This window comes from Panthera pardus, unplaced genomic scaffold, assembly GCF_024362965.1.
Source record: "Panthera pardus isolate Hobbes unplaced genomic scaffold, ASM2436296v1 HiC_scaffold_11, whole genome shotgun sequence".
NCBI lineage: Eukaryota > Metazoa > Chordata > Mammalia > Carnivora > Felidae > Panthera > Panthera pardus.
Genome location: NW_026526666.1, coordinates 28,736,067 through 28,762,579, shown reverse-complemented (window position 1 = coordinate 28,762,579; position 26,513 = coordinate 28,736,067). Strand labels below are relative to the sequence as shown.

Genomic DNA, 26,513 nt, shown 5'->3' with positions numbered 1-26,513 from the left:
TTTTGGCTCAGGTCATGATCTCACAGTTTCCTGAATTCGAGCCCTGCACCAGTCTCCGTGCTGACAGTGCAGAGCCTGCCTGGAATTCTCAGTGTTCCTCTTTCTCTACCCCTCTCCCACTTGTGCTGTCCCTGTCTCTCTCAAAATAAATAAACTTTAAAAAAAAATTTAAGAAAAAGACTATGCTCAAAAATATTACAAATAATTTCTAATAGTGATGCACAAATCAGGATTTTAATCTCCTGTTTCTTGACTGAGCTCCAAACATTACTTTTCAACTGCCTGCTACATCTTAAACTTAACATTTCCAAAATAAATTTACTTGCACCCCTTCAAGAAATTCTCTCCTCTTCTTAAGTTGCCCTTTTCTATTCAGGATATAATATGTTATCCTCCCAGAGGCTAGAAATCCAGTCATTTTTGTTACCTTTCTCAATCCCACAATCAATTAGTCCTCTGTATCCCCTAAAACTTCCTTACGAGTGCTACGCAGTGCTAAGTGGAGAATGGTTAAGAGCTCTGAAACCAAGCTACACAGGTCTGAACACTGGATGTCACATGTTTCCTTATCTACAAACTGAATTTAATAGTACCCTATGGGATTCTGGGAGGCTAAATGAGTTAACAGATGTCAAGCATTTTAGACAGCACCTGGCACATGGTAAATGCTTAATAAATATTAACTATTATTAATTTTATTATTATTAGCTCTAAGTAAAATACTCTCAAAGATTATCCTCGAAAACACAATTGGGAAACATCAAGGAGTTAAAGAAAATATTACATTTACTCTATTTGGGGCTACAAAGGTACTATAAACACATATCCAAAAAAATGTATTAAATTAAATGTCTTAATTTTTTAAAAAAAGAATTTTTTATATAAAAAAGGAATAAGCCCTTTGAACTACTATGCATGATTTAAAAGTTTTAGTAATGTCCTAAACACCATCAAGGTGCCCTGGTTATAATCAGAGACCAGCATAACTAGTTTGTGATATCAACAAAAAAAACTTCCACATAAATAAACAGTACTGTAAATGAAGAAAGAGTGTGTTCCTGGAAAGAAGATGGTCTTTTCTTGCATAACAGGGCAAGTACAAAGATACAAAAATTAGCAGTGTTTTCAATACTGTGTCCCAGGAAAAAGTTGTTCCTGATCCCAAAAAGATCCTTTTCCTATGTTGAGAATGATTTCTCAGATAATTATAGCTGGATGATAACGGCCAGTAAAGCCATTTAAGTCTCCCCCTATTCTGATTCTATGCACCCAAATACTATTATCTTACTTAATATTTGGTTTTCCATATACATCTGGCTGAAAGAAAAGAAAGTGCTGATCACCAAAAATGAGTATCTTAGGCTGCCTGATACTTATAATACAAAATATAAATTAATAATCCAAATGCCACTTTTGATCTCTAAGCAATCCCTGTTTTTTTAAAGCACTTTACTCATACTTCAACTATAGCACTTATTTCATTTATTCTGCCTTCTTACTGCTAGTTGTTTACCTGTTTATCTCTTCTACCAGACTATTATAAACACTGTCAAGAATATAAATAGACCTAATTCTTTTTTGTTTTCCACATTCCTATTGTAGAAGTTGATTCTTAAATGTTTAATGAGTAAATGGGTGGAAGAATAATAACATCATGTGGCTATTATCATTCTAATAAATACTAAAAAGTACTCATAAAGATTGTACTTACCTTATTCTTTTCATTTTGAATAATTTCTACTAGCTGCTCTATATGCCCTTCATCTATGCATCTTTGGCCTGCTAACTGAAATAGACCAAAATCTTCTTCTTTAAAGTCTTGTTCTTCTAGGATTTGCTGACAAAAACAAAATGAAGACAAAACAAACATGTTTAGGTGAATAAAAATTCAGTAACTCCTTGCTTTATCCTCTCTGGAGAAAAAGAGAAAATCTGTTTAAGTTCTAGGTAAGTTGCACACAAGCATATGTATGAAAATTAGGACAAGACTAATGAGTACCATAATGAATGATCTTGAAATCCACTCTGCCAAATAATTCTACAATAAAGATCAGTATTAAAAATTTAAAAGGTTACTTAGACAAGTAGGTCACTTGGAGAATAATCTAATCTGCCTTCTGGCCCTCCTGCTATTTATTCACAGGTCAAACAAAGCAAGGATTAAAGAAGATAAGCGATTTGAATGACCCTAAATGTAACTAAAAATAATCTGTGTCTTGCCCACATTTTAAAAGGTATTTAACTTTACACACACACACACACACACACACACACACACACACACAATACTTACACATCTCTTTATTATGGATTGAAGTTCTTCCACAGCCATTCCTCTTTATTTTTCCTACTTTTGATGCTGAAATATAAAAGTTATCAGTGATATTAAAGCGTTAATAAGTTGTATTTCATTCTGGTGAATTTCTAGTAAATACAATAAGGAAAATGTCAAGTTTTAAAGCTGAAATGTTTTTATTGAAAGGATCTTAGCCTAAGGGGGTAAAACTGTTGCATCTATTAAGAGCACAGTTTTGAAAGATACACTTGAAAAAAATTTTTTTCTCTAGGGTACGCCCACCCAACAGGAGCGCAAATTTGGACTACGTAAATGGCTTAAAAAGGCACAGTATTTCTTTTCTGAAAAAATTTCCAGAAGGTGTTCCTGAAGTCAGTTCTAATCCTTAGGGAATTAAACAAAAAATTGTTTAATGTCCCACTTCACAAAACTTGTAGTCAACACAACTCACCCAGAGTGGGTGAAAGTTCAGATGCCCCCTGATCCGAATGTGACCAGGGAGTTTCTCTAAGAGATGCAGTCCCCCAAATAATCCAGTTAATGTAATCAGTACACCGCACGAAGGCGAGGCAACCTGCAGCTCTCAGGAGAGCACCGTTTCGTTCTCCCAGGCCATCGTTCCTCCCGGAGAGAAGGACAGGCCCGCAATGGGGGCACGGGTCAGCGGGGCTTCACGGCCGCGCGATCCAGGGCAGATAAAGCCCCAGCGCGCGTGCGGGCGGCATCCAAGGGAAGCCATTTCTCCCGATTCCTCCACGCCTAGGCGTTCGGGCCCCAGGACCTCGCGGGGCCTTGCGGGCCGTGGAGCCGGGTCCTCCGCCGCTCACAGCTCGCCGCGAGCCCGGGCCGTCCCAGACTTCCAGGTGCGTCCACTTACCGGCTGGGCCTCTGGCCACTCTCATCACCCTCCTTCACTTCCTCCGGCCGCCCAGGCCTCTCTGCCGGCCCCGCCCCGCCCCGGCCGGCCCCGCCCAGCGCTACGCGAGGGGAGGCGGAGCTTCGGGAGACGCCAGCTCCCGGTGTGACCCTCTGACGACGCTACCCATGGCTGACTCGGCTGGGCCGCGCTCCGCCCGCCTCAAGGCCCGGACTCCCCGCGCTTCTCGAAACGCCACAGGTAGGAAGAAGGGCCTTATCCCACGATTGGACCCTGGGAGTTGAACGCCTACAGGGTTCCAGACTAAAACCCGCAGGGCACACCCCAAAGGCTGCTCCAGGGAAGGAGGTCTTCAGGGCAGAGAAGGCCGAGAGCGTCCCTTCGCTGTCCTCGAGTCTTCTACAAAAGACCTCCGGCCAGACCCCCACCTCTTTACACTAGTGTCCCAAGAATTTTCCCCAGAATGGGCTGTCTCTGAAGGAGAGGGAGTAGAGGTGCTGGAGCCTAGAGCCAGGTCGCCAGAATGGGTAAGTGACCAGGGCAACGTAGGCAGGCCTTGTGCAGCTGGCTTTGAATCTCGCTCGCGCCAGCCCACCTTCGAGATGTACTGCTGCTTAGGTCCTTGGATGATCCTCTGAGGTGTCAGACCCCACGGTCTTTTCCTGCGAGCGAACATTCGGGGGATGGAGAGAGGTTGCCTCTAAAAGTACCCATATCTCAGATTTTCAGGAGCCCGTAACCGTGTCACTGTGATACATAAGAAAATTCAATCCCAAAAGAGATACACTCCAAGAAAAATTGGGAAATAATTAACGGAAGTAAACTGGATTCCCTGCCCATTTCATTTGTTTTACACACAGGATTAGAAAGTAATGTGTGGGAAAAGAAGAAAAGGTTGTCTGCGGTTTATTTGAGCAAGAATCTGCCCTGTAAACTAGTGTGTTTGAGTAGACATGACCTACTGTTTTTGTTTTTGTTTTTTTTAATTATAGGTGCTAAACAGACAAATGCCTTAAAACAAGAAGATACTTCTAAAAGGTATGAGAACTACTTGGACAACTGCATTCTCTTATCTGTTGATCTCATATTGAACTATTTTTAAAAACAATAAAGGCTGATACCATAGAGAAAATTATTATGAGAGAGAAGGGGAAGATCTGAGAATAACTATAAATTCTCCCATAGACTCTTTGTATCGCTCTACTCCAGGCTTTAAGAAAACCAAATCAAGACACTGCTAGTGTAGGTGTAAGTATCTGTAGAAAGATTTGTAAGGGAATAAGCATTCCTAAATTAACCAGGTACTCCTTTTATACCTCTTCAGATACACTTTCTTTTTATTTCTTTATATGCTAAAGACTTCCAAGAAACCTTTTCTATTCTTGTTTACATCATGTCCATATCTTCAGCAAAAAGTCTTATTCTGTGTCTTGGCATTTCCTGAAAAGGCTAGGTTTATCTCCTGTCACAAAAAAGTTTTTAGAACAGGAGTAGTCTATGAAGATGATTAGAATATTTATGTCTGTGATGGATCTTTTTTATCAAGTATTGGCTTTCATTTACTCATTCTTTCAAAATTATTTACCGAGTATGAGATATGCCAGACCTGTGTTAGGCCCTGAGGATATGGTTTTGAGCAGAATAGACACAGTTCCTTTCTAGTGGAACAGAGAAATACCAATTAAATTATCACAACTGAATGCATAATTACAAGTTGTGATAAGTGCTGTAAGGGAAAAAACTCTCTGCCCCTCCCCTACTCATGCTCTGTCTCTCTCAAAAATAAATATTTTTTAAAAAGTGAGTGTGGCTGTTACTGAAGGTTTAGATAATTAACAGCTTGAGTCAGCAATTCCTCAGTGTAGGTTGTAGACTGATCCTAGTACAATGCATTGCTCTTACTGGTAGGCAACAATATGAGAAAAATAAAATGCTTTTCATAAAGCTAAATACATTTAATATAGAAAACTTTCTTTTAGTCTATATTCATGTCTTTTATACTTTTCAGATGTAAGAATGGTCTTTATGAAATGGTGGGAGAACAGTTCTTAGTTGCAAATTTCTTTACAAGAAAAAAGTTTTTTTAACATTTATTCATTTTAGAGCACGAAGGGGGGAGAGGCAGAGAGAGAGGGAGGAGACACAGAATCCCAAGCAGGCTCCAGGCTCCAGGCTCCGAGCTGTCAGCACAGAGCCGGACGCAGGGCTGAGCCGAAGTTGGTTGCTTAACTGCTTAACATCCCAGGTGCCCCTGTTGTAAATTTCTTCTTATTTTAATGCCCTTATTTGGCAAAAGAAATAGTTGATCCTGTGTCATCTTCCTTTTTTGTGGAATGTTGTTGTTTTTGTAGAATATTTTTGCTCCAGGCAAGGAATTAGAGTCTAAAGTCTTGGGGGCGCCTGGGTGGCGCAGTTGGTTAAGCGTCCGACTTCAGCCAGGTCACCATCTCGCGGTCCGTGAGTTCGAGCCCCGCGTCAGGCTCTGGGCTGATGGCTCGGAGCCTGGAGCCTGTTTCCGATTCTGTGTCTCCCTCTCTCTCTGCCCCTCCCCCGTTCATGCTCTGTCTCTCTCTGTCCCAAAAATAAATAAAAAACGTTGAAAAAAAAAAATTAAAGTCTTGGGGGTCACTGAAAATAGGGAGAAAAAATGAATACATTCTAGCTCAAGGCCCAGGAGACCAGCAAAGGTAGTTCTGGTAGGAAAGGAGAAAACAGTACAGGAAAGGAGCAAATAAGTTACCAAGATGGTTGGGTATCTCTGTTCCTATGGAAGGATTCTCAACCCTTTTGCACATTAGGATTATCTGGAGCACTTTTTTTTTTTTTAATTTTTTTTTTTAACGTTTATTTTTGAGACAGAGAGAGACAGAGAATGAACAGGGGAGAGGCAGAGAGAGAGAGGGAGACACAGAATCAGAAGCAGGCTCCAGGCTCTGAGCCATCAGCCCAGAGCCCAACACAGGGCTCGAACTCACGGACCGTGAGATCGTGACCTGAGCTGAAGTCGGACGCTTAACCGACTGAGCCACCCAGGCGCCCCTGGAGCACTTTTAAGAAAACACCAATAACTAGGCCCCATCCTCAGAGATTCTGATTGAATTAACCTGCAGTGGAACGCAGGCAAAGACATCTTTTAAAGAAGTCTTCTCAGATGATCCTCATGTGCAAGTAGAGTTGAGAACCACTGTCCTAGAGCCGTTGTTTGATCAAATGGTCTCTGCTTTTATGTTCCATGATGTGTAGGGGCCAGCAAAGGCTGACAGTTCCACTGGTGCCAAGACAAGGAGCAGCTCTCTTGGGAAGATTGTGTTCCTCAACTACACAGTCACGTCAATATAGTTATTTAATAAGATTTTACAGTAAAATAAGTAAACACTTCTTTGCAGATAGGACTCTATCTTGTCAAACTGAGCTATCAGTTAACTTTTGAGACTTGACACACGTTTTTACTTGTAAGAACAGCTGAAGTTGTCGGTTTCCTCTCATATCTCTCCTGATTTCTAAGGATTTCAGAGGAAAAGCCTGTCTTCTTAGATACCCACAGGAATGATTGAGACAATATAAACGCTAACTGGCAAAAAGATATCACCTATTTTCTTCCTTGTGCTTTGATGCTTGGAAATCAAATAGTCCTGTTACTGTGGCAGACTTCTGTGTGTTAATATTTTGAGACATATTCATCACAGGTAGCAGCGTTAAAAAATATAAATTTAAGTAGCAAAATAGCACATTATGTTTGTGCTGTATTATAAAACAAAATTGGCTGTGATAAAACTTGTAAGTAGAATAACTTAAGTTTAAGTTTAATTTTATTTAATTTTAGGAAAGCAGAACTAGAAGCAGCTGTGAGAAAGAAGATTGAATTTGAGAGAAAAGCTCTACATATTGTTGAACAGCTTTTAGAAGAGGATATTACAGAAGAATTCCTAAGGGAGTGTGTATGTGTTAAATTGGGAAATTATTACTTTTGTAGTTTTCGATCTTTAAATCTGTGCAATTTCAAGCTTCCTTGTATTGTCAAAATCTTTGACTCTCCTCTCAGTCACTAGATGCAGGTAGTGTGCTATATAACTCATACACTTTAAAATAATCAACTATTATGCATTCCTTGTTGTATAATGAATTTAAAATGCACTAATGAAAAACAACATGCATATTTTACCCCTTAATAGTAGTTCTTTAAACAAGTCTGCTAATCTCACTTGATTTTTATCACTTTGCACTAATCATCCCAACGTTATTTTCCATATTCTGTGTGTTTCCTATGTTAGTAACAGAAGGTTGTTATTTTTGTTAATGTAATTCTATTAGGTTTGATATTTTAAAAACTTGGAATATAGATCATTTATGATTTAACGTATAACAGGATTGCAGTCTGCATTAAAAGTTTTTTCTTTAACAACTTTCTTGCACTAAAATTTTGAATGGAAATTTCTCTTATATCCTCATAATCCTTAGAAAAATTAAAAAGAAAATTAAAACTCTGAACTCCCATTGCAAAAATAATTATTAATGTGGCTCAGAGATTTTTCTAAATAAGAGGAATGTAAATATGAAGATATATATACTTTTTAAATTCTGGTGCTTTACTATAGTCTTTGTTTTTTATTGTTGCTTTTGGTTTGTTTCAAGTTGTTATTTAAATTCTATTTAGTTAATACGTAATATTGATTTCAGGAGTAGAATTTAGTGATTCATCACTTATATATAAACCCAGTGCTGATTATAACAAGTGCCCTCCTTAATATCCATTACCCATTTAGCCCATCCCCTTCCCACCTTCCCTCCATTGACACTGTTTGTTCTCTGTAGTTAAGAGTCTCCTATGGTTTGCCTCCTTCTCTTTTTTTTATTCCCTTCCCCTATGTTCATTTGTTTTGTTTCTTAAATTTTATGTGTGAGTTAAATCATGGTATTTGTCTTTCTCTTCTGACATTTCACTTAACATAACACAATCTAGCTCTGTCTGCTTCGTTGCAAATGTCAAGATACAATTCTCTTTGATGGCTGAGTAATATTCTTTTGTACATGTATACACATATATGTGTATATATACTTATGTATATATGTATGTATGTGTATATACATACACAGACACCACATCTTCTTTACCCATTTATCAGTTGGTGGTCATTTGGACTTTTTCCATAATTTGGCTATTGTTGATAATGCTGCTATAAACATTGGGGTACTTGTGCTTTTTTTTTTTCACTTTTATGTATTTATTTACCAAAACTTGCATAAACCTGACCTCATTCACCAACACAAAACATACAACCAGGGGAGACACACACACACACACACACACACTCAAAGGCCGTGGAAGAGGCTATCAAGTACTTTGAAGGACAGGAAGGAATGAACACAGCTGGGGGGACTTTTGATTTCAGTTGCAGTTGGGAAGGGCTCTGGTCCCACACACTGGGAAGGTAGAAGGATGAGAAAGATAATAAATAGAATCCTGGGCCCAGCTTGCTTTGGTACATTACAGGTATAGTCCTGTGCATGGCCTGGGCAGCACCTAGCCCTTAGCCAGCAGCAGGAGCCAAGGAGGCAGAGCCTGAGCAGCTGGTGCAGGCAGGTCAGACATGCAGCCAGAGGTCCCCTCCAAACAGCCCCCCGTGCTCCACAAGGCAAGAGGTAAGACTGAGCCAGGCTCTGAAGACCCTCGCTGTTCATGTCTGAGGAAATGGTCTTTTTCCTTTTCTGAATCTTCAGTGAGTGCGAAGTGCCCTCCCACACGGGTGGCTTCCTCTTGACTACACGCAGGTTCTGGCTGCAGCTCAGAGGCTTCTCTGAGTGGGTGGCTGAGAGACTGCCTCTGTACCTGACCAACACTCATCCTCAGTGTCACTGTCCTGCAGGCCCCCTGCTCTATAACTGATGGGCGGCCTGAGGTGAGGTACCTGGTCCTCCAGGTAGAGAGGATGCTGGTAGGCAGGGGGCAGGGGCATCAGGGATGGAGTGCAGGTCCTGCATGGAGAAGCTCCGCAGCCTTCCAGCCAGTGCACCCTGACTCTTGGTGGTAGGCTGTACAGCAGTCGAAGCAGCAATGTTGAGACCCCCGTTTCCCAAAGCTGAGCATCGTCTCATAGCTGCGTTCCTTGGTGTGCACGATGCAGGTATTTTGTTTTTTTGTGCAGTATTTTTGTTTCCTTTGGGTAAATACCTAGTAGTGCAATTGCTGGATCATAGTACTTCTGTTTTTACCTTTTTCGAGGAACCTCCATATTGTTTTCCAGAGTGGCTGTACCAGTTTATGTTCCCACCAACAGTACAAGAGGGTTTCCCTTTCTCTTCATCCTCACCAACATCTGTTGATTCTTGGCTTATTAATTTAAACCATTCCGACAGGTATGAGGTGGTATCTCATCGTAGTTTTGATTTGTATTTCGCTAATGATGAGTGATGTTGTGCATCTTTGCATGTGTCTGTTAGCCATTTGGATGTCTTCTTTGGAAAAATGTCTGTTCATGTCTTCTACCCATTTCTTCGCTAGATGATTTGTTTTTTGGGTGTTGAGTTTGAGAAGCTCTTTATAGATTTTGATTACTATTTATCAAATAGGTCATTTGCAGATATCTTCTCCCATTCTGCAGGCTGCCTTTTAGTTTTGTTTCCTTCGCTTTACAGAAGCTTTTTTATCTGGATAAAGTCCCACTAGTTCATGTTTCCTTTTGTTTCTCTTGCCTCTGGAGATGTGTCTAGTAAGAAGTGGCTACAGCCGAGGTCAAAAAGGTTGCTGTCTGTGTTCTCCTCTAGGATTTTGATGGTTTCCTGTCTCACATTTTAGGTGTTTCATCCATTTTGAGTTTATTTGTGTGTGTGGTATAAGGAAGTGGTTGAGTTTCATTCTTCTGAATGTTGCTGTCCAATTTTCCCAACACCATTTGTCAAAGAGACTGTCCTTTTTCCATTGGATTAGTTGCAAAGATTAGTTGACCATATAGTTATGGGTCCATTTCTGGTTTTCTGTTCTGTTCCTTTGATCTATATGTCTGTTTTTGTGCCAGTACCATACTGTCTTGATGACTATAGCTTTGTAATGTGGCTTAAAGTCTGGAATTGTGACGCCTCCAGCTTTGCTTTTTGTTTTCAAGATTGCTTTAGCTGTTTGGGGTCTTTTGTGGTTCCATGCAAATTTTAGGATTGTTCGAACTCTAAAAAATCTTGGTGGTATTTTGATAGGGATTGCATTAAATGTGTAGATTGCTTTGAGTAGTATAAACATTTTAACAATATTTGTGCTTCCAATCCATGAGCGTGGAATCTTTTTCCATTTCTTTTTGTCCTCTTCAATTTCGTTCATAAGTTTTCTGTAGTTTTTAGAGTATAAATCTTTTACCTCTTTGGTTAGACTTATTTCTAGGTATCTTATGATATTTTGTGCATTTGTAAGTGGGATCGATTCCTTAATTCCTCTTTCTACTGCTTCATTTTTGGTGTATAGAAATGCAGTCAATTTTGGGGGACACCTAGGTGGCTCAGTCAGTTGAGCCTCTGACCTTGGCTCAGGTCCTGATCTCACAGTTTGTGAGTTTGAGCTCTGCATCGGGCTCACTACTGTCAGTGTAGAGCTGGCTTCAGATCCTCTGAACCCCTCTCTCTCTGGCCCTCCCCCACTCATACTCTCTCAAAAATAAACAAACATTAAAAAAAATAAAAAGAAATGCAACATTTCTCTACATTGATTTTATATCCCGTGAGTTTCCTGAATTCATGTATCAGTTCTTGTTTTTTTTTGGTGGAGTCTTAGGTTTTCTACATAGAGTATCAGGTCATCTGCAAATAATGAAATTTTGACTTCTTTACTGCTTGTGATGCCTTTTATTTCTTTTTGTTGTCTGATTACTGAGGCTAGGACTTCTAGTATTATATTAAATAATAGCATTGAGAGTGGACATCCTTTTTCCTGACCATAGAGGAAAAGCTCTGTTTTTACCCACTGAGGAATATTCGCTGTGTGCCTTTTGAACCACCCTGCAGCACAGGAATAAATCCCACTTAATTGTGGTAAATAATTCTTTTAACGTTATGTTGAATTCGATTTCATAGTGTCTTATTGAGAATTTTTGCATCCATGTTCATCAGGGCTGTTGGCCTGTAATTCTCCTTTTTAGTGGGGTCTTTGTCTGGTTTTGGAATCAAGGTATTGCTGGCCTCGTAGAATGATTTTGGAAGTTTTCCTTCCATTTCCTAACATTTCCTTCCATTTCTGTTCCAAATTGTTTTGGAACAATTTGAGAAGAATAGGCATTAACTCGTCTTTAAATGTCTGGTAGAATTCCCCTAGGAAGCCATCTGGCCCTGGACTTCTGTGTGTGGGAGATTTTTCATTATTGATTGCTTTTTTTTTTTTTTGCTGGCTGTCAGCCTGTTCAATTTTGTTTCTTCTTATTTCAGTTTTGGTAGTTTTTGTGTTTTAGGAATTTGTCCATTTCTTCCAGGCTGCCCAATTTGTTCACAAATAATTTTTCATAATCTCTTATGATTATTTGTGTTTCTATGATGTTGGTTGTGATCTCTTCTCTTTCATTTGCGATTTATTTGGGTCCTTTCTTTTTTTGATAAGTCTGACTAGGGATATATCAGTTTTATTAGTTCATTCAAAGAACCATCTTCCTACTTTCATTTATCTGCTCTACTGGGTTTTTTTGTTTTGTTTTGTTTTGTTTTGTTTCTGTATCATTTATTTCTGCCCCAATCTTTATTATTTCGCTTCTGCTGGCTTTTGGCTTTATTTGCTGTTCCTCTTCTAGCTCCTTTAGGTGTAAGGTTAGATTGTGTATTTGAGATTTTTCTTGTTTCTTGAGGTAGGCCTACATGGCGATATACTCCTCTTATGGCCGCTTTTGCTGCATCCCAAAGGTATTAGACTGTTATGTTTTCATTTTCATTTGCTTCCATGTTTTTTTAAGGTTTATTTTTATTTATTTTGAGAGAGAGATAGCAAATGTGGGAGGGTTAGAGAAAGAGGGAGACAGCAGGATCCATGCTGTCATCGCAGAGCCTGATGTGGGTCTCAAACTCACTAACCCTGAGATCATGACCTGTGCTGAAGTCAAGAATTGAACGCTCAACTGACTGAGCCACCCAGGCACCCTGAGCTAACATGTATTTTTTTATTCTTTCTTTCATTCCTGGTTATTCAATTTATTGTTTAGTAGGTTGTGCTTTAACCTCTGTGTATTTGTGGTCCTTCCAAATTTTTTTCTTTTGGTCACTTTCAAGTTTCCTAGCATTGTGGTCTGCAAATAACGCATGGAGTGATCTCGATCTCTTTTTACTTGTTGAGAGCTGATTTCTGACCCAGTATGTGATATATTCTGAAGATTTTTTATGTGCACCCAAATGAAAGTGTATTCTGCTGCTTTAGGATGAAATGTTGTGAATGCGTCTGTTAAGTCCACCTGGTCCAATGTGTCATTCAAAGCCATTGTTTCCTTGTTGATTTTCTACTTAGATGATCTGTCCATTGATGTAAATGGGGGGTTAAAGTTCCCTACTCTTATTGTATTGTTACCAATGAGTTTCTTTATGTTTGTTATTATTTGGTTAATATATTTGGGTGCTTTAAGTTGGGGACATAATTATTTACAATTATTAGATCTTGTTGGGTAGACCCTTTTATTATGATACAGTGCCTTTCTTCATCTCTTGTTACTGTCTTTGGTTTAAAATCTAGTTTATCTAAGTATGGCTACTCCAGCTTTCTTTTGACATCCATTAGCATGTCATGATAAATGGTTCTTCGTCCCCTTACTTTCAATCTGCAAGTGTCTTTAAGTCTAAAATGGGTATCTTGTAGCTAGCATATAGATAGGTTTTGTTTTTTATCCATTCTAATACTGTCTTTTGATTGGAACATTTAGTCCATTTATATTCAGAGAGATTATTGATAGATTTGATTTAGTGCCATTGTATTAGTTGTAAAGCTATATTTCTGGTGATGTTCTCTGTTCCTTTCTATGTTGCTTTTCGTATTTCTTTCCCACTCAAAAAAGTCCCATTTAATATATCTTGCAGGCTTGTTTAGTTGTCATGAACTCCTTTAGTTTTTGTGTGTCTAGGAAACTCTTTATCTCTCCTTTTCTGGTTGACAGCCTTGCTGGATAAAGTATTCTTGGCTGCTCTTTTCCCATTCAGCATGTTGAATATATCATGTCACTCCCTTCTGGCCTGCCAAGGTTCTGTGGAGAGATCTGCTGCTAACCTTATTTGTCTTCCCCCTTAGGTTAGGAATTTCTTTTCCTTGCTTTCAGGATTCTTTGCTTATGTCTGTACTTTGCCAATTTTACTACAGTAGTCTTAGTGTTGGCCTGCTTTTGTTGATTTCGATGGGAGTTCTCTATAGCTCCTGGTCCTGGATGTCTGTTTCCTTCCCCAGATTAGCGAAGTTTTCAGCCGTAATTTGGTCAAATAAACTTTCTTTTCCTTTTTCTCCTCTCTTCTTTTGGGACTCCTGTGATACTAATGTTACTATGCTTTATGGGGTCACTGAATTCACTAAGTCTACATTCCTGATCCAGTATTTTCCTTTCCCTCTTCCTTTCAGCCTCATTATTTTCCATAATTTTATCTTCTATATCACTTATTTGTTCCTCTGATTCTTCCATCCTTGTGTTCATCATACCAGTCAGTTTTGCATCTCAGTTATAGCATTTCTTATTTCGGCCTAATTTTTAGCTCTTTTATCTCTGCGGTAGGGACTCCCTGGTGTCTTCTATGCTGCCTCAAGCCCAGCTAGTATTCTTATGATCATTGTTTTAAATTCTGGTTCAGGTATATTACTTATATCTGTTTTGATTAGATCCCTGGCCATGACCTCTTCTTGTTCTTTCTTCTGGGATGAATTTTTCCATCTTGGCATTTTGTCTAGGTCTCTGTCTTCTTTGTGTTAGGAAAGCCTGTTATGTGTCCTGCTTCTAACAGTAATAGGTGTGTGTATTAAGAAGAGGTCATATACTGTCCAGGGCCTAGCACTTCAGGAAGTGTTTCTGGTGTATGCTGTGTGCACTCCGCCATTGTGTTTTGGGTGCTCTTTCTGTCCTCTGCAGAATTTCTCCTTGTCTGTAATGGGAAGTGTTTGTACCTTGTCCACTGTGTGATTAGTTTTAAGTATTTGTGTTTTGGTCAGCTTATTAAGAGTATAGATCCTGTTTCCCCTAGAGCTGACACTTTGCAGCATTCTGTGGTTAGTAGACTTGGTGGGTGTGGAGGACCGTTGTGCTGGTCTTCTGGGAGGGTGGCCTGCTGCTGCTCTCTCAGACATAATGACCCTAGTTCAGAAGCACCTGAAGAGCTCAGGGAGGACAGGACTTGGTTTAAGCAGCTCAAGCCTCTACTGTGGGCTCTTTACTGCTCACTGAAGTCCATCCATGCTAAATGGCATCAGCTGGCTCTCTAGTCCCCAGAGAGGGGAGTTTGTACCCACCACTGTTCAGGAAGTGCTCACAGAAGAGCAAACAATCTCCCGTCATTTGTCCCAAGCATTCCTCAGATCTCTTCCTTCACCCTGTCTGTGTCCAACTCATCTGCCCATCTGGTGGTGCAGTGCTACTATGGTTTATCTCAGGTGCGATGGCTAGGTTTCAAAATTCCATATTTTATGCACCCAGTGTGGCATGGACCTGCTCTGATCCTCTGGGGAAGGGTCTCACAACACTGGGGCGGGTGCCGGTTTGTCCCAGAAGGGCGGTGGCACAAATTCACTAGGCTTGAAGTTTATGGTAAAACACAGCAAAAAGCCACTGTCCAGGTTAGCTGCCCTCCACAGCTGTCTCTGTTCCTATCCTAATGAATGGGATAGCTCAGTGGTACCTGCCAGCCCTCTTGTCGCTGGAGAGGCAGTGCTACCTCTCCCAAATGCACTCCAAGAAGGGAAACTGTCTCTGCCAGTACAACCCAGGGCATCCTCAGACCATGCTCTCTGCTCCCTGGCCTCTGCCCTCCTTCTCCACAGGAGCACCATTGTGCCCTACAGCCTCCACCCCAGTGATGGGTCAGACTTCTAAAACCAGACTTTGAGCTCCACTGCTTGTAAAAACTTGGGATAATCCGCCCCTCTCTTTTTCCCCATCAGGGGTTTTGGCAAAATGTTTTCCTTGTGCAATGCCCTGCATCCTGCTCATTCCCTCTCTTTCTCTCCTTTCTCCTAATTAGGGCCCTCTCCTTTCTACAGCACCACTGATTATTTTCTCTCCCAAATCACATCTTCGCCCTTCCTGCCTTCCACAATATGTCCTCTTTTCTCCCCCTAGCTGTGCATCTTATTGTCTCAGTCCTAAGATTGATTTCCTGGGTATTAAGAATGATTTGATATTTATCTAGCTGTGTTCCAGGGATGTGGTAAGCATAGGATCCCCCTCCTGCTCAGCCATCTTGACTCCTCCCCTCTAATGTGACAGTATTTAAATTGATACATGTAACTACATCAGAATCTGCATGCAGGATGCCACTAAAAACAAAGACAAACCAGAAATGCTTCATTTGAAACAAATACCTTATATCACTCTCAATAAAAAGTTGTTCAGTCCCTGGGAAAACAGAAAAACTTGTTCAAAAGTGATCTCAAAGTTATGAAACGAGTTGAGATTTGAACATGAAGATATCAAAGAAAGTATTTGGTGTTAGCTTATAAGTACCATCTCACCAGTCTCCTATACACATTTTTCAGAAACTGGAAAATTTTGCACAAAAATTTGTCAGGAATCACAATGACACGTTTGGTACACACTGTTTTTTAAGACTGTGCTTCAAAAATAGGTAAATTATATTTTATTTTCCATGGTTTATTTTTTAATATTTTTTTAAATAAAATAAACTTTTCAGTGTTTTGCTTTGGTATAGCAATGACTATAGCACCAATTCTTTTTCCTGCCTCAGAATTACTTCATGAAGTACTTACCTACAACGATTCATAGTCTCCTGAGACAGATGTTTTTTTGGGCTATTTTTGTTTGTTTTTTTAATAATAGCTAACATTTTTGAGTGCTTACTATTTGTCAAATGTTTTTCTACATTTATTACCTTTATTTTCTCCTCTTATTCAAACATCATATTTATAAGATAGACTGTTATTATCCCTGAATTTTCAGATGAGCTCTGTGAGGCTTAGAGAGCTGATAAATGAACTTTTCTAATAATCTAGTGGGGGAACGCCCCTCTCATTTCGTTATAGGGGAAGTTCATCACACCTGCTCACTACAGCGATGTCGTGGATGAGCGTTCTATTATCAAGCTCTGCGGTTATCCTTTATGTCAGAAAAAACTAGGAATTGTAAGTAATTTTTTTAAATAGAAGCTTTAGGGGCACTTGGGTGGCTCAATTGGTTGGGTGGGTTGTGGGATTAAGCCCTTCATCAGGCTCCCCTGTTCACATGCTCTCTCTCTCTGAAATAAAAAAAATAAAGTATAATAAAGTAAAATAGAAGCTTTAATTTTTTATATTTAACAAAGTACTTTGTAGATAGTACAAGAAATAGAACTGAGGTCATGAACTAATTACCTGAATTAACCAAAGATTTGTAGATGATTTAATCTTACAAGAAAGTTTATGTTTATTACTTGAATTCTTCTTAAGCTGTACTTTCTTTTCTTTAGGTACCAAAACAGAAGTATAAGATTTCTACCAAAACCAATAAAGTCTATGATATTACTGAAAGAAAGGTAAGCTTAAAGGCTTTTTTCAATGTGGCAGTTAATTTTTAATACATTAAATAGAATTCTAAAAATAATTGTTTAGAAGTTTGCCTTTTAGATGGTCGTCATGTTAAAAGTTTATTTGTGAATATTGCCTTCAAGGTGTTAGAAAAAACTGCTTATGCTTTAATTAATATTTGGACATTTAAAAATTAAAAGTGTATACCGGCACAAATTCAGGCAAGTAAGTCATGGAATAGACTTACTTGTAGATCAGTAGAGAAAGGATGAATTTTTTTAAGAAATAGTACTGACACAAGTAGGTATCCATATGGAAAAAAAATGGAAATTGATCCTTATTTCAGTGTACATAAAAAAAATCAATTTTAGGTAGGCTACAGACTTAAATTTAAAAGATAAACATCTTTTTGAAGAGAATATGGGAAAGTATCTTTATAAACTCAGAGAATTTCTTAAATAAGATAGAAATATTACAAACCATAGAGGAAAAATTGATGTTTTCTACATTAAAATTAAAAACATTTGCTTACTGGAAGTTTCCACAAAAGAGTGAAAAGATGAGATAAATTAGAAGGAAATGTATTTCTCACATATAACTGACTAAAGATTCATAACCAGGAAAAGACAGAAAACCTTGTAGAAATTTTATAGAAGGAACTTGATAATGAAATATGAAAAGATGCTCAGCCTTATTAATCAGGGGAAAAGCAAATAAAAACATTGATTTACAGTCCCCAAATTAGCAAAATTATAAAAATTTGACAATATTAGAAACTCTTTAACTGCTGGTTAAATAAAATTGGTGCAACTTTTTTGAGAACTTCTTTGGTATTATCTAGTAAAGTCAAGTTCACACATTTTTTATGACCAGGCTTTTCTATTCTTGGTATATATTTTAAAGAATTTCTTGCCCATTTCTTCCTAGTTGGGTTAACAAAATATATGATATACTATCATTCAACCTTTTTAAGGAAGGAAATACTGACACATGCTACAACATGGATAAACATTGAAGACATGATGCTAAGTGAAATAAGCCTGCGCAAAAGGACAAATATTAAATGATCCCACTTACATGAGGTAACTAGAGTAGTCAGATACATAGTTATGAATGTAGAATGGTGATTATAAGAGGAGGCAGAAATGAGTTATTGTCTAATGGGTGTACAGTTTCAGTTTTGCAAGATAAAAAGAGTTCTAGAGACGGACCATGGTAATGGTTGTACTACGGTGAGAAGGTGTTTAATGCTGCTGAACTGTAACACTTAAAAACAATTTAGGTGGTAAATTTTGGTGTATTTGACCACAATTTTTTTTAATTTTAAAAATTCTTAAAGTGCTTATAGTCACATTGTAAAGATAGCAGAAAAGTTAGAAACAACTCAATTATTCATAATAAATGGTAATATACTTACACAATTGAATGTAATGTATATATAAGCCACAACTACAAAAATCTGAAAACTATAACTTGGAACAAAAAACTCAGAGAACATAAAAATATGATTACATTCAGACAAAGTTTAAAATTGGTTAAAACTAAATGGTATCTTTTGTAGGGATGTTTTTATAGATAGCAAAACTAAAGGAAAGCAAGGGAATAAGGAACACAGAATATGATAGTGGTTACCTCTGGGGAATGTCGAAAGTGATGCTATCCAGGATGGACACATAATAGAGCTTCGAAGGTACTATACCTTATTCTTACCTTGGTTGGTAGATTCATGGGTTTTCATTATTTTCTTTGAACTACATGTTTATGTTTTATACTCTCTTCTGTACATAAGTTAGTTGTGTTTCACAGTAAGAAAAAGTAATTTTCTGATTTTAAAATGTTTTTCAGTGTTTTTGCAGCAATTTTTGTTACAAAGCATCTAAGTTTTTTGAAGCACAAATTCCTAAAACTCCAGTATGGGTTCGAGAAGAGGAAAGGTAATTTAAATCATTACATATACATTTGTTCATATATTCCAATAATTTCTTTCTACTTTTTGGGATGTATAGAGAGTAGTTGTAGTTTCCTAAGAATGTTACCATCGTACACATTTTCATTGTGGAGAAATGGTTATATTTTTAGCTTAGTTATTAAGGATTTTACACTTAAAATCAGAAAGTAAATATAAAAGTTGTTTCTTTGTTGTTTTAATCACAACATCTGAACTTTGCTTTCTGCTATGCAAGTTATTTCTATTAACCCTATTAATATTATAATTCTAGAGTAAGAATGTTAAAGTTTTTCAGGATACTAAAACTGAGGATCCACTGAACTTGTTTTGTTGTTAGAAAACTATGTACTAAGGTTAAAAAGTTCAGGTAACTAATTCATTCAATCTTTATTAAAAATCAGTACAGTATTTTATAAATTTAAAGAAATCCAATTTAATTTTTAGCAAAATGTTTATCAATATTCCTGGGGTTTGCCGCTTGGGAAATGTTTAAACATTTACAACATTTTAGTAGTTGCTGAATTTGAGAAAAAATTTATTATTGAGGGACAAATGCCATAATACAGTAAAGGTAACAAAAATTGTTATGTAATCAGACTATTGTCTAAATTCAGACAGGCTTAAATGAGATAAGGTCTCAACTCATACTTCATAAAGAATATTATAACACAAGGCAGTGTTATTTGTGGTAAAATAGTATCAGTGCTAAATAAACTTAGTGACATAAACGTAATGTGATGCAAGGTAACTAAAGATATTTGCCTTAAAAAAAAAACACCTCTTATTAAAGTCTTATCTGATGCACAAGGTAGTATGAAACCACTGTAGTTTGTACTAGCATCATTTGTACTGGTGACAGTCCCTTTGTTGGCTGACACCTTTGCCTGCAGATCCAATGCTGTGTCATTTAGAATATGTAAAACATACCACCCTATAGCCTTTGTTAATTGAATTACACATAGTGAAGACTAAATTGTTCACTATTTCTCCACTAGCCTGTCTTTCTTATTTGAAGAATAAAGGTTGTAGCATTGTCCAAGGTGAATGGGGAGCTATGAGCACTTTCTTAACTATCACTTTTTGTCTCTTTTACTTTCCTTTAGAGAAAGAGAGAGCAAGTGGGGAGAGGGGCAGAGAGAGAGAGGGAGAGAAAGAATATGAAGCACACTTCACTGATGAGTGTGGAGCCTGACATGTGGCTTGATCTCATGACCCTGAGATCATGACCTGAGCTGAAATCAGGAGTCAGACACTCAACTGACTGAGCCACCCGGGCATCCCTTTTCTCCTTTCCTAGCATTTCTTTGGCTAGATCTGCTCATCGCCTTTTCAACCTTATGACAACTACACATATTGCTGTATTCTATTCCCCAGCTGTTAAGACCACTGTTTCCTTAAGTTATTCCTAACTTTGTTTCCAGTGATATCTCCTCTACTTGCTACTTTAGCTCATCTTCATCCCTGCTTCAAAACCATTTACCCAACTACCCTTCCTGTCATCTTTATATTCTTCAGATGTAGTTATTGGTATTTGCTTTAGCTAATTGAAAATAGTTTTTCTCTCTAACCTTTTTCTAAAATCTTATTCTAATATGTTCATAACACCCACCTTTCCTAGAACATGAAGGTCTGTCACTTTATTTGTAGTTCTTGAAATTCTACCTTATCTATATGCCCTTCCCTACCTCACCAAAAAAGAAAAATGAAAATGGCTTTGGTTTCCCTCAAAAAACCATTTTAATTTACATGCAATGTTTGTAGTAAGTGCTTAGTACTGGCAGGCTGTCCATACCTGTACAAGCACACACACACACTTAATGAAACTCAACCTGTGAGTTTAAATTGAAATTTTAATTGGATGGCATAATAAATATACAAGTGAAACAAATTTTTACTTATTCTAATGGGGACAAGTATTGGGGAGCCATCAAACACTTTTGAACAGAATTTGATCTGACATTGATGTACAAGATGAGTTAAAGAAGAAAGGATCATAATTAAAGAGCTGAAAGGTCCTTAGAGACAATTTAATCCAACATCTTTATCAAACAATCTCAGAAAGATTAAATATATTTCTTAAGCTTGTGATAGGTTCTGAACGTTGCTAGGATTCTATTATATTTCTCTTTGATTGAAAGTAACCAATAATCTATAAATAAACATTTGTCACAATGTGCATAGTATTAACCGTAGCCCTTATTTATGTATAATACTTGTCAGTATATAATCATATTAGTATCTTTTATATTTGGTTGCTCGTTACTTTATAAATTCTTATGGGCATGAATTATGTAGGTTTATTTCATGAATCCACTAGAGGTCACTGTGTCTTCAGAGGATGTTTATTATATTTTATGTGTTCTAATGATCAGAATTCTAGAATTCAGTATTATTTTAAAGAGCTTTTCTAGCTGTTGCACATATAAGCTCTACAGAAATGTGACTTTTTTTTATTTTCTTTTTTTAACGTTTATTTATTTTTGAGACAGAGAGAGACAGAGCATGAACGGGAGAGGGTCAGAGAGAGGGAGACACAGAATCCGAAACAGGCTCCAGGCTCTGAGCAGTCAGCACAGAGCCCGACACAGGGCTCGAACTCACGGGCCGTGAGATCATGACCTGAGCTGAAGTCGGCTGCTCAACCGATTGAGCCACCCAGGTGCCCCCAGAAATATGACTTTTAAAGAAAGTCTCTTCACATATAGTATGGGGTATAACACTTCAAAACCTATCTCCTTTAAAGGGGAAAAATGGTTTCTTTTAAATGGCAGCATTTAGTATTGCAGAGATGTTTTTAATGAGCTTAAAGTAAGCCATCATCATAATAACTTGCATCACCTTCATAATTAAATCATAATCATAATTGTTTTATTGTTGATTTTATTTTATTGATATTAATAATTATTAAACAATTTTAAATTTTAAAAATGAGAGCAAAATTTTAAATCCACTCAAAGAATTGAGTATTTTATTGCAATGATTTCCAAAATTTTTGACCACTATAAGTATATTTTATGTTATGATTCAATACACATGTAACTGAAACAAAGTTTTATAAAATGATATTTATCCTCATTACTTGAACATCCTGATACTTTCTACTCTATTGCTTTTTTCCTTTTAATGTTTATTTATTTATTTTGCAAGAAAGAGAGCAAGCAGGGGAGGGGTAGAGAGAAAGGGAGAAAGAGAATCCCAAGCAGGCTGTGCTGTCAGGGCAGAAGCAAATGCGGTCTCCATTCCATGACCTCGGAATCATGACCTGCGCTGAAGTCAAGAGGCAGAAGCCCAGTTGCATGAGCCATTCAGGTGCTCCTACTCTGTTGCTTTTTTTGTTTTTTTTTTAAATGCTGATAGCAATCCACTTAATTGGTTGGTCAATTCTAATATGCAGTTTTAAAATTCTAATATGCAGTTTTAAAAGTACTCTTGGAGCGCCTGGGTGGCTCAGTCGGTTAAGCATTTGACTTTGGCTCAGGTCATGATCTAGCGGTCAGTGAGTTCGAGCCCCACGTTGGGCTCTATGCTGACAGCTCAGAGCCTAGAGTCTGCTTTGGATTCTGTCTCCCTCTGTTTCAGCCCCCCTCCAGCTCATGCTTTATTCTGTCTCTCAAAAATGATAAACATTAAAAAAAAATTTTTTTTAAGTACTGTTTTGTTGTATCCAGCTTAGGTTTTTAGTTGTTTCACTATAGGAAAGTCTCTTATCAACACGAAGTCTCAGTTTCCTCATTGGTAAAGTAGAAAGTTGCAATTAAACTCTTAGTTCCCTTTAGTTCTAATGTTTTGCAGTTCTGAATCAGTCAACTGCTACTGTAGTGAAAGTTTCCTAGATAGGAAATGTCTTATTTATAAAAAGTGGTGAAAATTAAAATTGTAAGCATAAGACTGGGAAAATTTTGTAGGGAAGTCTGTCTCATTTAAGAATTTAGAATAAATGTTACTGACTTGAATAATTTGAACTCTTCAGTCTATAAAGATAAAGGCTGATGAAAGATTGGAACAGAGTTCTTAAATTATGAAGAAACCCAGGAATATATTATAGCATGTTCAGAACAACTTGAAGTTGGCATCTTCAGGGACACTATGATCTTCCATACTGTTTGGAAACAGAATGTTGAATTTGACTCAATTTAGTCTTATATTGTTATGAAAGCTAATATAAATTTTTTCACCAGACTCCAAAATACTAAAATCTTTAGTGTCCCTTAACACTGCTAAGATATTATTTTGTACCATAGAAGGCTGTGTATCTCATTGCTTAAAATGTGTAAGTAACTTTAAGAAGGATGTAGAGAAATTCATGAATTCTAGCTCCATACTTCTATTGAGGCTTTGGAGTCAGAAGGTGCCTTAGAGGTTTTCAAGTCCCTCATTTTTATCATTAAGATATGAAAAAATATGTGGAGTGTATCTTCAATGTCATGAATAACAGCAGTGCTTCTCCCAAAATGTCTCCTGATGCCGTGTCAGAGACAGAACATTGACCTAGATGGACTGGGTCATGACGCAGTATGATGCATCTCATGTTGTGAGTTAGAAATTTTTCACCCACTTGGTGGCCAGACACAGACCACATATTTGTTCCTCTTAGACAGTACGCTCATTTAGATAGTCATATAGTTGCATTTATAAATCCTGTTTTGTTCACTACAGGCTCTGACAAATCTTTGAAGGAAAGCGGTTTCTTTGTAACTTAAAAAATCAGGAGTTAAAACTAAGAAGGAAAGACAAATGTTGAGAATTAAATTATAGTTTAAAAGATCAAAATGGGGTGAATGGCTAATGCTGACAGAGCTAAAAGCGCCATCATGTGGCCCAGAGTAGGGGATTTTCACACATGCTTCTTGGCAATAAACAGTATAATCTCAGAGGTGCGGAAGCCAAAAACCTCTGCAGAACAACTTCTCTAACCTCTTCCTGAACAGCCACTTCTGTTGCTGGGTGTACAGAATAAAAACTTGTCTTAAAGAGGTTTTAACATGTCTCATATTATATTTGAAAAATTTCCACCACAGGGGGGAATTGTAGCCTGCTGCTTTTGTTGGTTTATGTATAGTACACATATTCTGAGTGATACAAACACATATATGTGCATATATATACACACAAGGTTATTTGGCACAAGTTATTTCTAGTTTTAGATTTATATTGCTAAAGTTGCAATTAATCATCTAATTTGTACTTCGGTTAAAATAACATTAAAATGTTTATGAAGAAGCAGTTTGAAGGTATTCTTTAACTAACATGATTATTTTTGTTTTTTAAGTTGAGGTCCTATCAGATTGAGAATAATCCGGGGCAATGTAAACTTTGAGGGGAATGGAAGATACATAGAACAAAGAGAAATGGCACTTTTGCAGTGTCTGGGTGGCTCAGTCGGTTAAGGATCCGACTCTTGGTTTTGGCTCAGGTCATGATTTCACAGTTCGTGAGTTCGAGCCCTGCGCTGAGCTCTGTGCTGACAGTGTGGCGCCTGCCCTGGGTTCTCTCTCCTGCGCTCGCTCTCTCTCTCTCTCTCTCTCTCTCTCTCTCTCTCTCTCCCTCCCTCCCTCCCTCTCCCCCATGTGCTCTCTCTCCCTCCAAATAAATAAATAAACTTAAAAAAAAAAAAGAGGGGCACCTAGGTGGCTCAGTGGGTTAAGTGTCTGACTTCAGCTCAGGTCATGATTTCATAGTTCACAGGTTTAAGCTTTGCATTGGGCTCTCAGCTGACAGCTCAGAGCCTGGAGCCTGCTTTCAGATTCTGTGTCTCCCTCTCTGTCCTTCCACCACTTGTACAATCAATCTCTCTCTCTCTCTCTCTCTCTCTCTCTCTCTCCCCCCCCTCCCAAAAATAAACATTAAAAAGTTTTGAAAAGAGACATGGCACTTTTATTTATTTATTTTTTTTATTATTTTTTTTAATATATGAAATTTACTGTCAAATTGGTTTCCATACAACACCCAGTGCTCATCCCGAGACATGGCACTTTTAACAAAAAGCTTTTGAATTTCATCTAAGGATAGAAAAGAATGCAATATAACTTAGTGCCTCATTCTTTCTAAACAGCTATAGCAAAACAATAAAACTGAATTTTTATATTGAACCTTTCATTTAATAACCTTATTAAGTGCCAATCTAATTTATTTTAGTGTCACATATTATTCTCCATTTTGCAGACTGGCTATCAGGGAGACTGTTAAGATTACTCATCAACTATCTAGAAACAATGTTCAATATAGTTTTCTTTACCTGAAGTAAGAAAAATGAAACAAAGGAGGGGAAAATAGTCACTTGTAAAGTATATTGAGTTCCTATGAGAAAGATTAAACAAAGGTAGTACCCTCACAACTTTTTAAAGTCTTTTTTCTGATTTTACAGGCAGCATGTTGTAGAAAGAGCTTGAACTTTGAAAGATCCAAATTCGAATCCTGGATTTACTAGTTAATTGCTTAACCTCTCAAAACTTCAGATTCCTCATCTGTAAAGAAAAAAAGGCCATAAGTTATATGAGGATTAAGCGAAGTTGTATAAAAAACAGCTAGGACAAAGTGTGGGTAGATGAAAATATTCTGGAAATGGATGATGGTGATAGTTGTACAAAAATACAAATGTACTTAATGCCACTGAACTATAATTAAAAATGGTTTAAATGGTAAATTTTATGTAATGTATATTACACCACAAAAAAAAAAAAAAAGGAAGAAAAGAAAGCCAAGCCCACCTACCATATGGTAGTCACTTTGTATATTCTGGCTTTCCCCTTACCTTTAGAAATTGAGGGTTTGTTTTTTTTCTGAATTCTTAAGTGTTTTTCCTTAAATGTTGTTATGTAGCTGGGTATGTCTCATAAAATTATCTTAAACTGCATTCATGATTCAGAATAGTGTTTACATTTTGATTATCTCTTAATTTAGCCATACATAGACTGACTCTTATATGGGCTATTCTACCTCCAAGATCTTGAAATAAGAGCTTCCCGTTGTGACCACAACCTCTATCTCATCTACAGCTATCACTCTTGAGTATGCTTTGTAACCTCATTTTGACCTCCTGTCTCTACCTTAGCTCTATTCTTCTAAGTTGGACAGACTTTCATTAAATTTGTTTTCTTGAGCTCCACAGTCAGCAGTTACAGTATTGTCCATTCAAACAATCCCAGATTCTTTCTCCCTTAACCTTCTACCATGTCTACCTTCCCAAGTGACAGTCATCTTTTTTTTTTCTTTTAAAATGTTTATTTAAATTCTAGTTAGTTAACATAGAGTGCAATATTGGTTTCAGGAATAGAATTCAGTGATTTATCATTTACATATAACACCCAATGCTCATTATAACAAGTGCCCCTAATACCCATCACCCATCTAATCCACGTCCCCACCATCAACCCTTAGTTTGTTCTCTATTGTTAAGAGTCTCTTATGGTTTGCTTCATTCTCTCTTTTTGTCTTCTCCCTCCCCCCCCCATGTTAATCTGTTTTGTTTCTTAAATTCCATTTATGAGTGAAATCATATGGTATTTGTCTTTCTCTAATTTCGCTTAGTGTAACATACTCTAGCTCTATCCACTTGTTGCCAATGGCAAAATACTCTTTTGATAACTGAGTAATATTCCTTTGTATATATACGTATACCAGCTCTCCTTTATCCATTCATCAGTCTTCAGTAGTCATTTGGGCTCTTTCCATAGTTTGGCTATTGTTGATAATGCTACTGTAAACATCAGGGTGCATATACCCCTTCAAGTCA

General features: G+C 37.6%; 2 protein-coding genes and 1 pseudogene across 11 annotated transcripts in view; 1 reads left to right on the top strand and 2 right to left on the bottom strand.

Annotated features, from left to right (window-relative positions):
* Window positions 1-3,272, bottom strand: part of GLMN (glomulin, FKBP associated protein) — a 34,586-nt gene extending 31,314 nt beyond the window's left edge. For 2 of the 3 annotated variants that reach the window (XM_019437939.2, XM_019437941.2), the window contains exons 1-3: window positions 3,174-3,272; window positions 2,294-2,359; window positions 1,712-1,837 (exon numbers count right to left, since the gene is read on the bottom strand). In XM_019437939.2, coding sequence (XP_019293484.2) covers window positions 1,712-1,837; window positions 2,294-2,332 — 165 coding nt within the window. In that variant the 5' untranslated portion in view covers window positions 2,333-2,359; window positions 3,174-3,272. Of the gene's footprint in view, window positions 1-1,711; window positions 1,838-2,293; window positions 2,360-2,747; window positions 2,968-3,173 lie in introns of those variants that run through there. The other variant, XM_019437940.2, reaches the window with a different exon arrangement.
* RPAP2 (RNA polymerase II associated protein 2) overlaps window positions 3,257-26,513 on the top strand; it is a 99,169-nt gene continuing 75,912 nt past the window's right edge. For 5 of the 8 annotated variants that reach the window (XR_008418643.1, XM_053892528.1, XM_019437938.2 and 2 more), the window contains exons 1-6: window positions 3,259-3,413; window positions 4,166-4,211; window positions 6,997-7,111; window positions 16,354-16,452; window positions 16,776-16,841; window positions 18,679-18,767. Coding sequence is in view for 7 of the 8 variants with exons in the window: in XM_053892528.1 (XP_053748503.1) it covers window positions 3,341-3,413; window positions 4,166-4,211; window positions 6,997-7,111; window positions 16,354-16,452; window positions 16,776-16,841; window positions 18,679-18,767 (488 nt within the window). In the remaining variant the exon portion in view is untranslated. Of the gene's footprint in view, window positions 3,414-4,165; window positions 4,212-6,996; window positions 7,112-16,353; window positions 16,453-16,775; window positions 16,842-18,678; window positions 18,768-26,513 lie in introns of all 8 variants that reach the window. The other 3 variants (XM_053892532.1, XM_019437936.2, XM_019437935.2) reach the window with 3 other exon arrangements.
* On the bottom strand, window positions 8,484-9,306 carry LOC109259949 (receptor expression-enhancing protein 4-like; annotated as a pseudogene).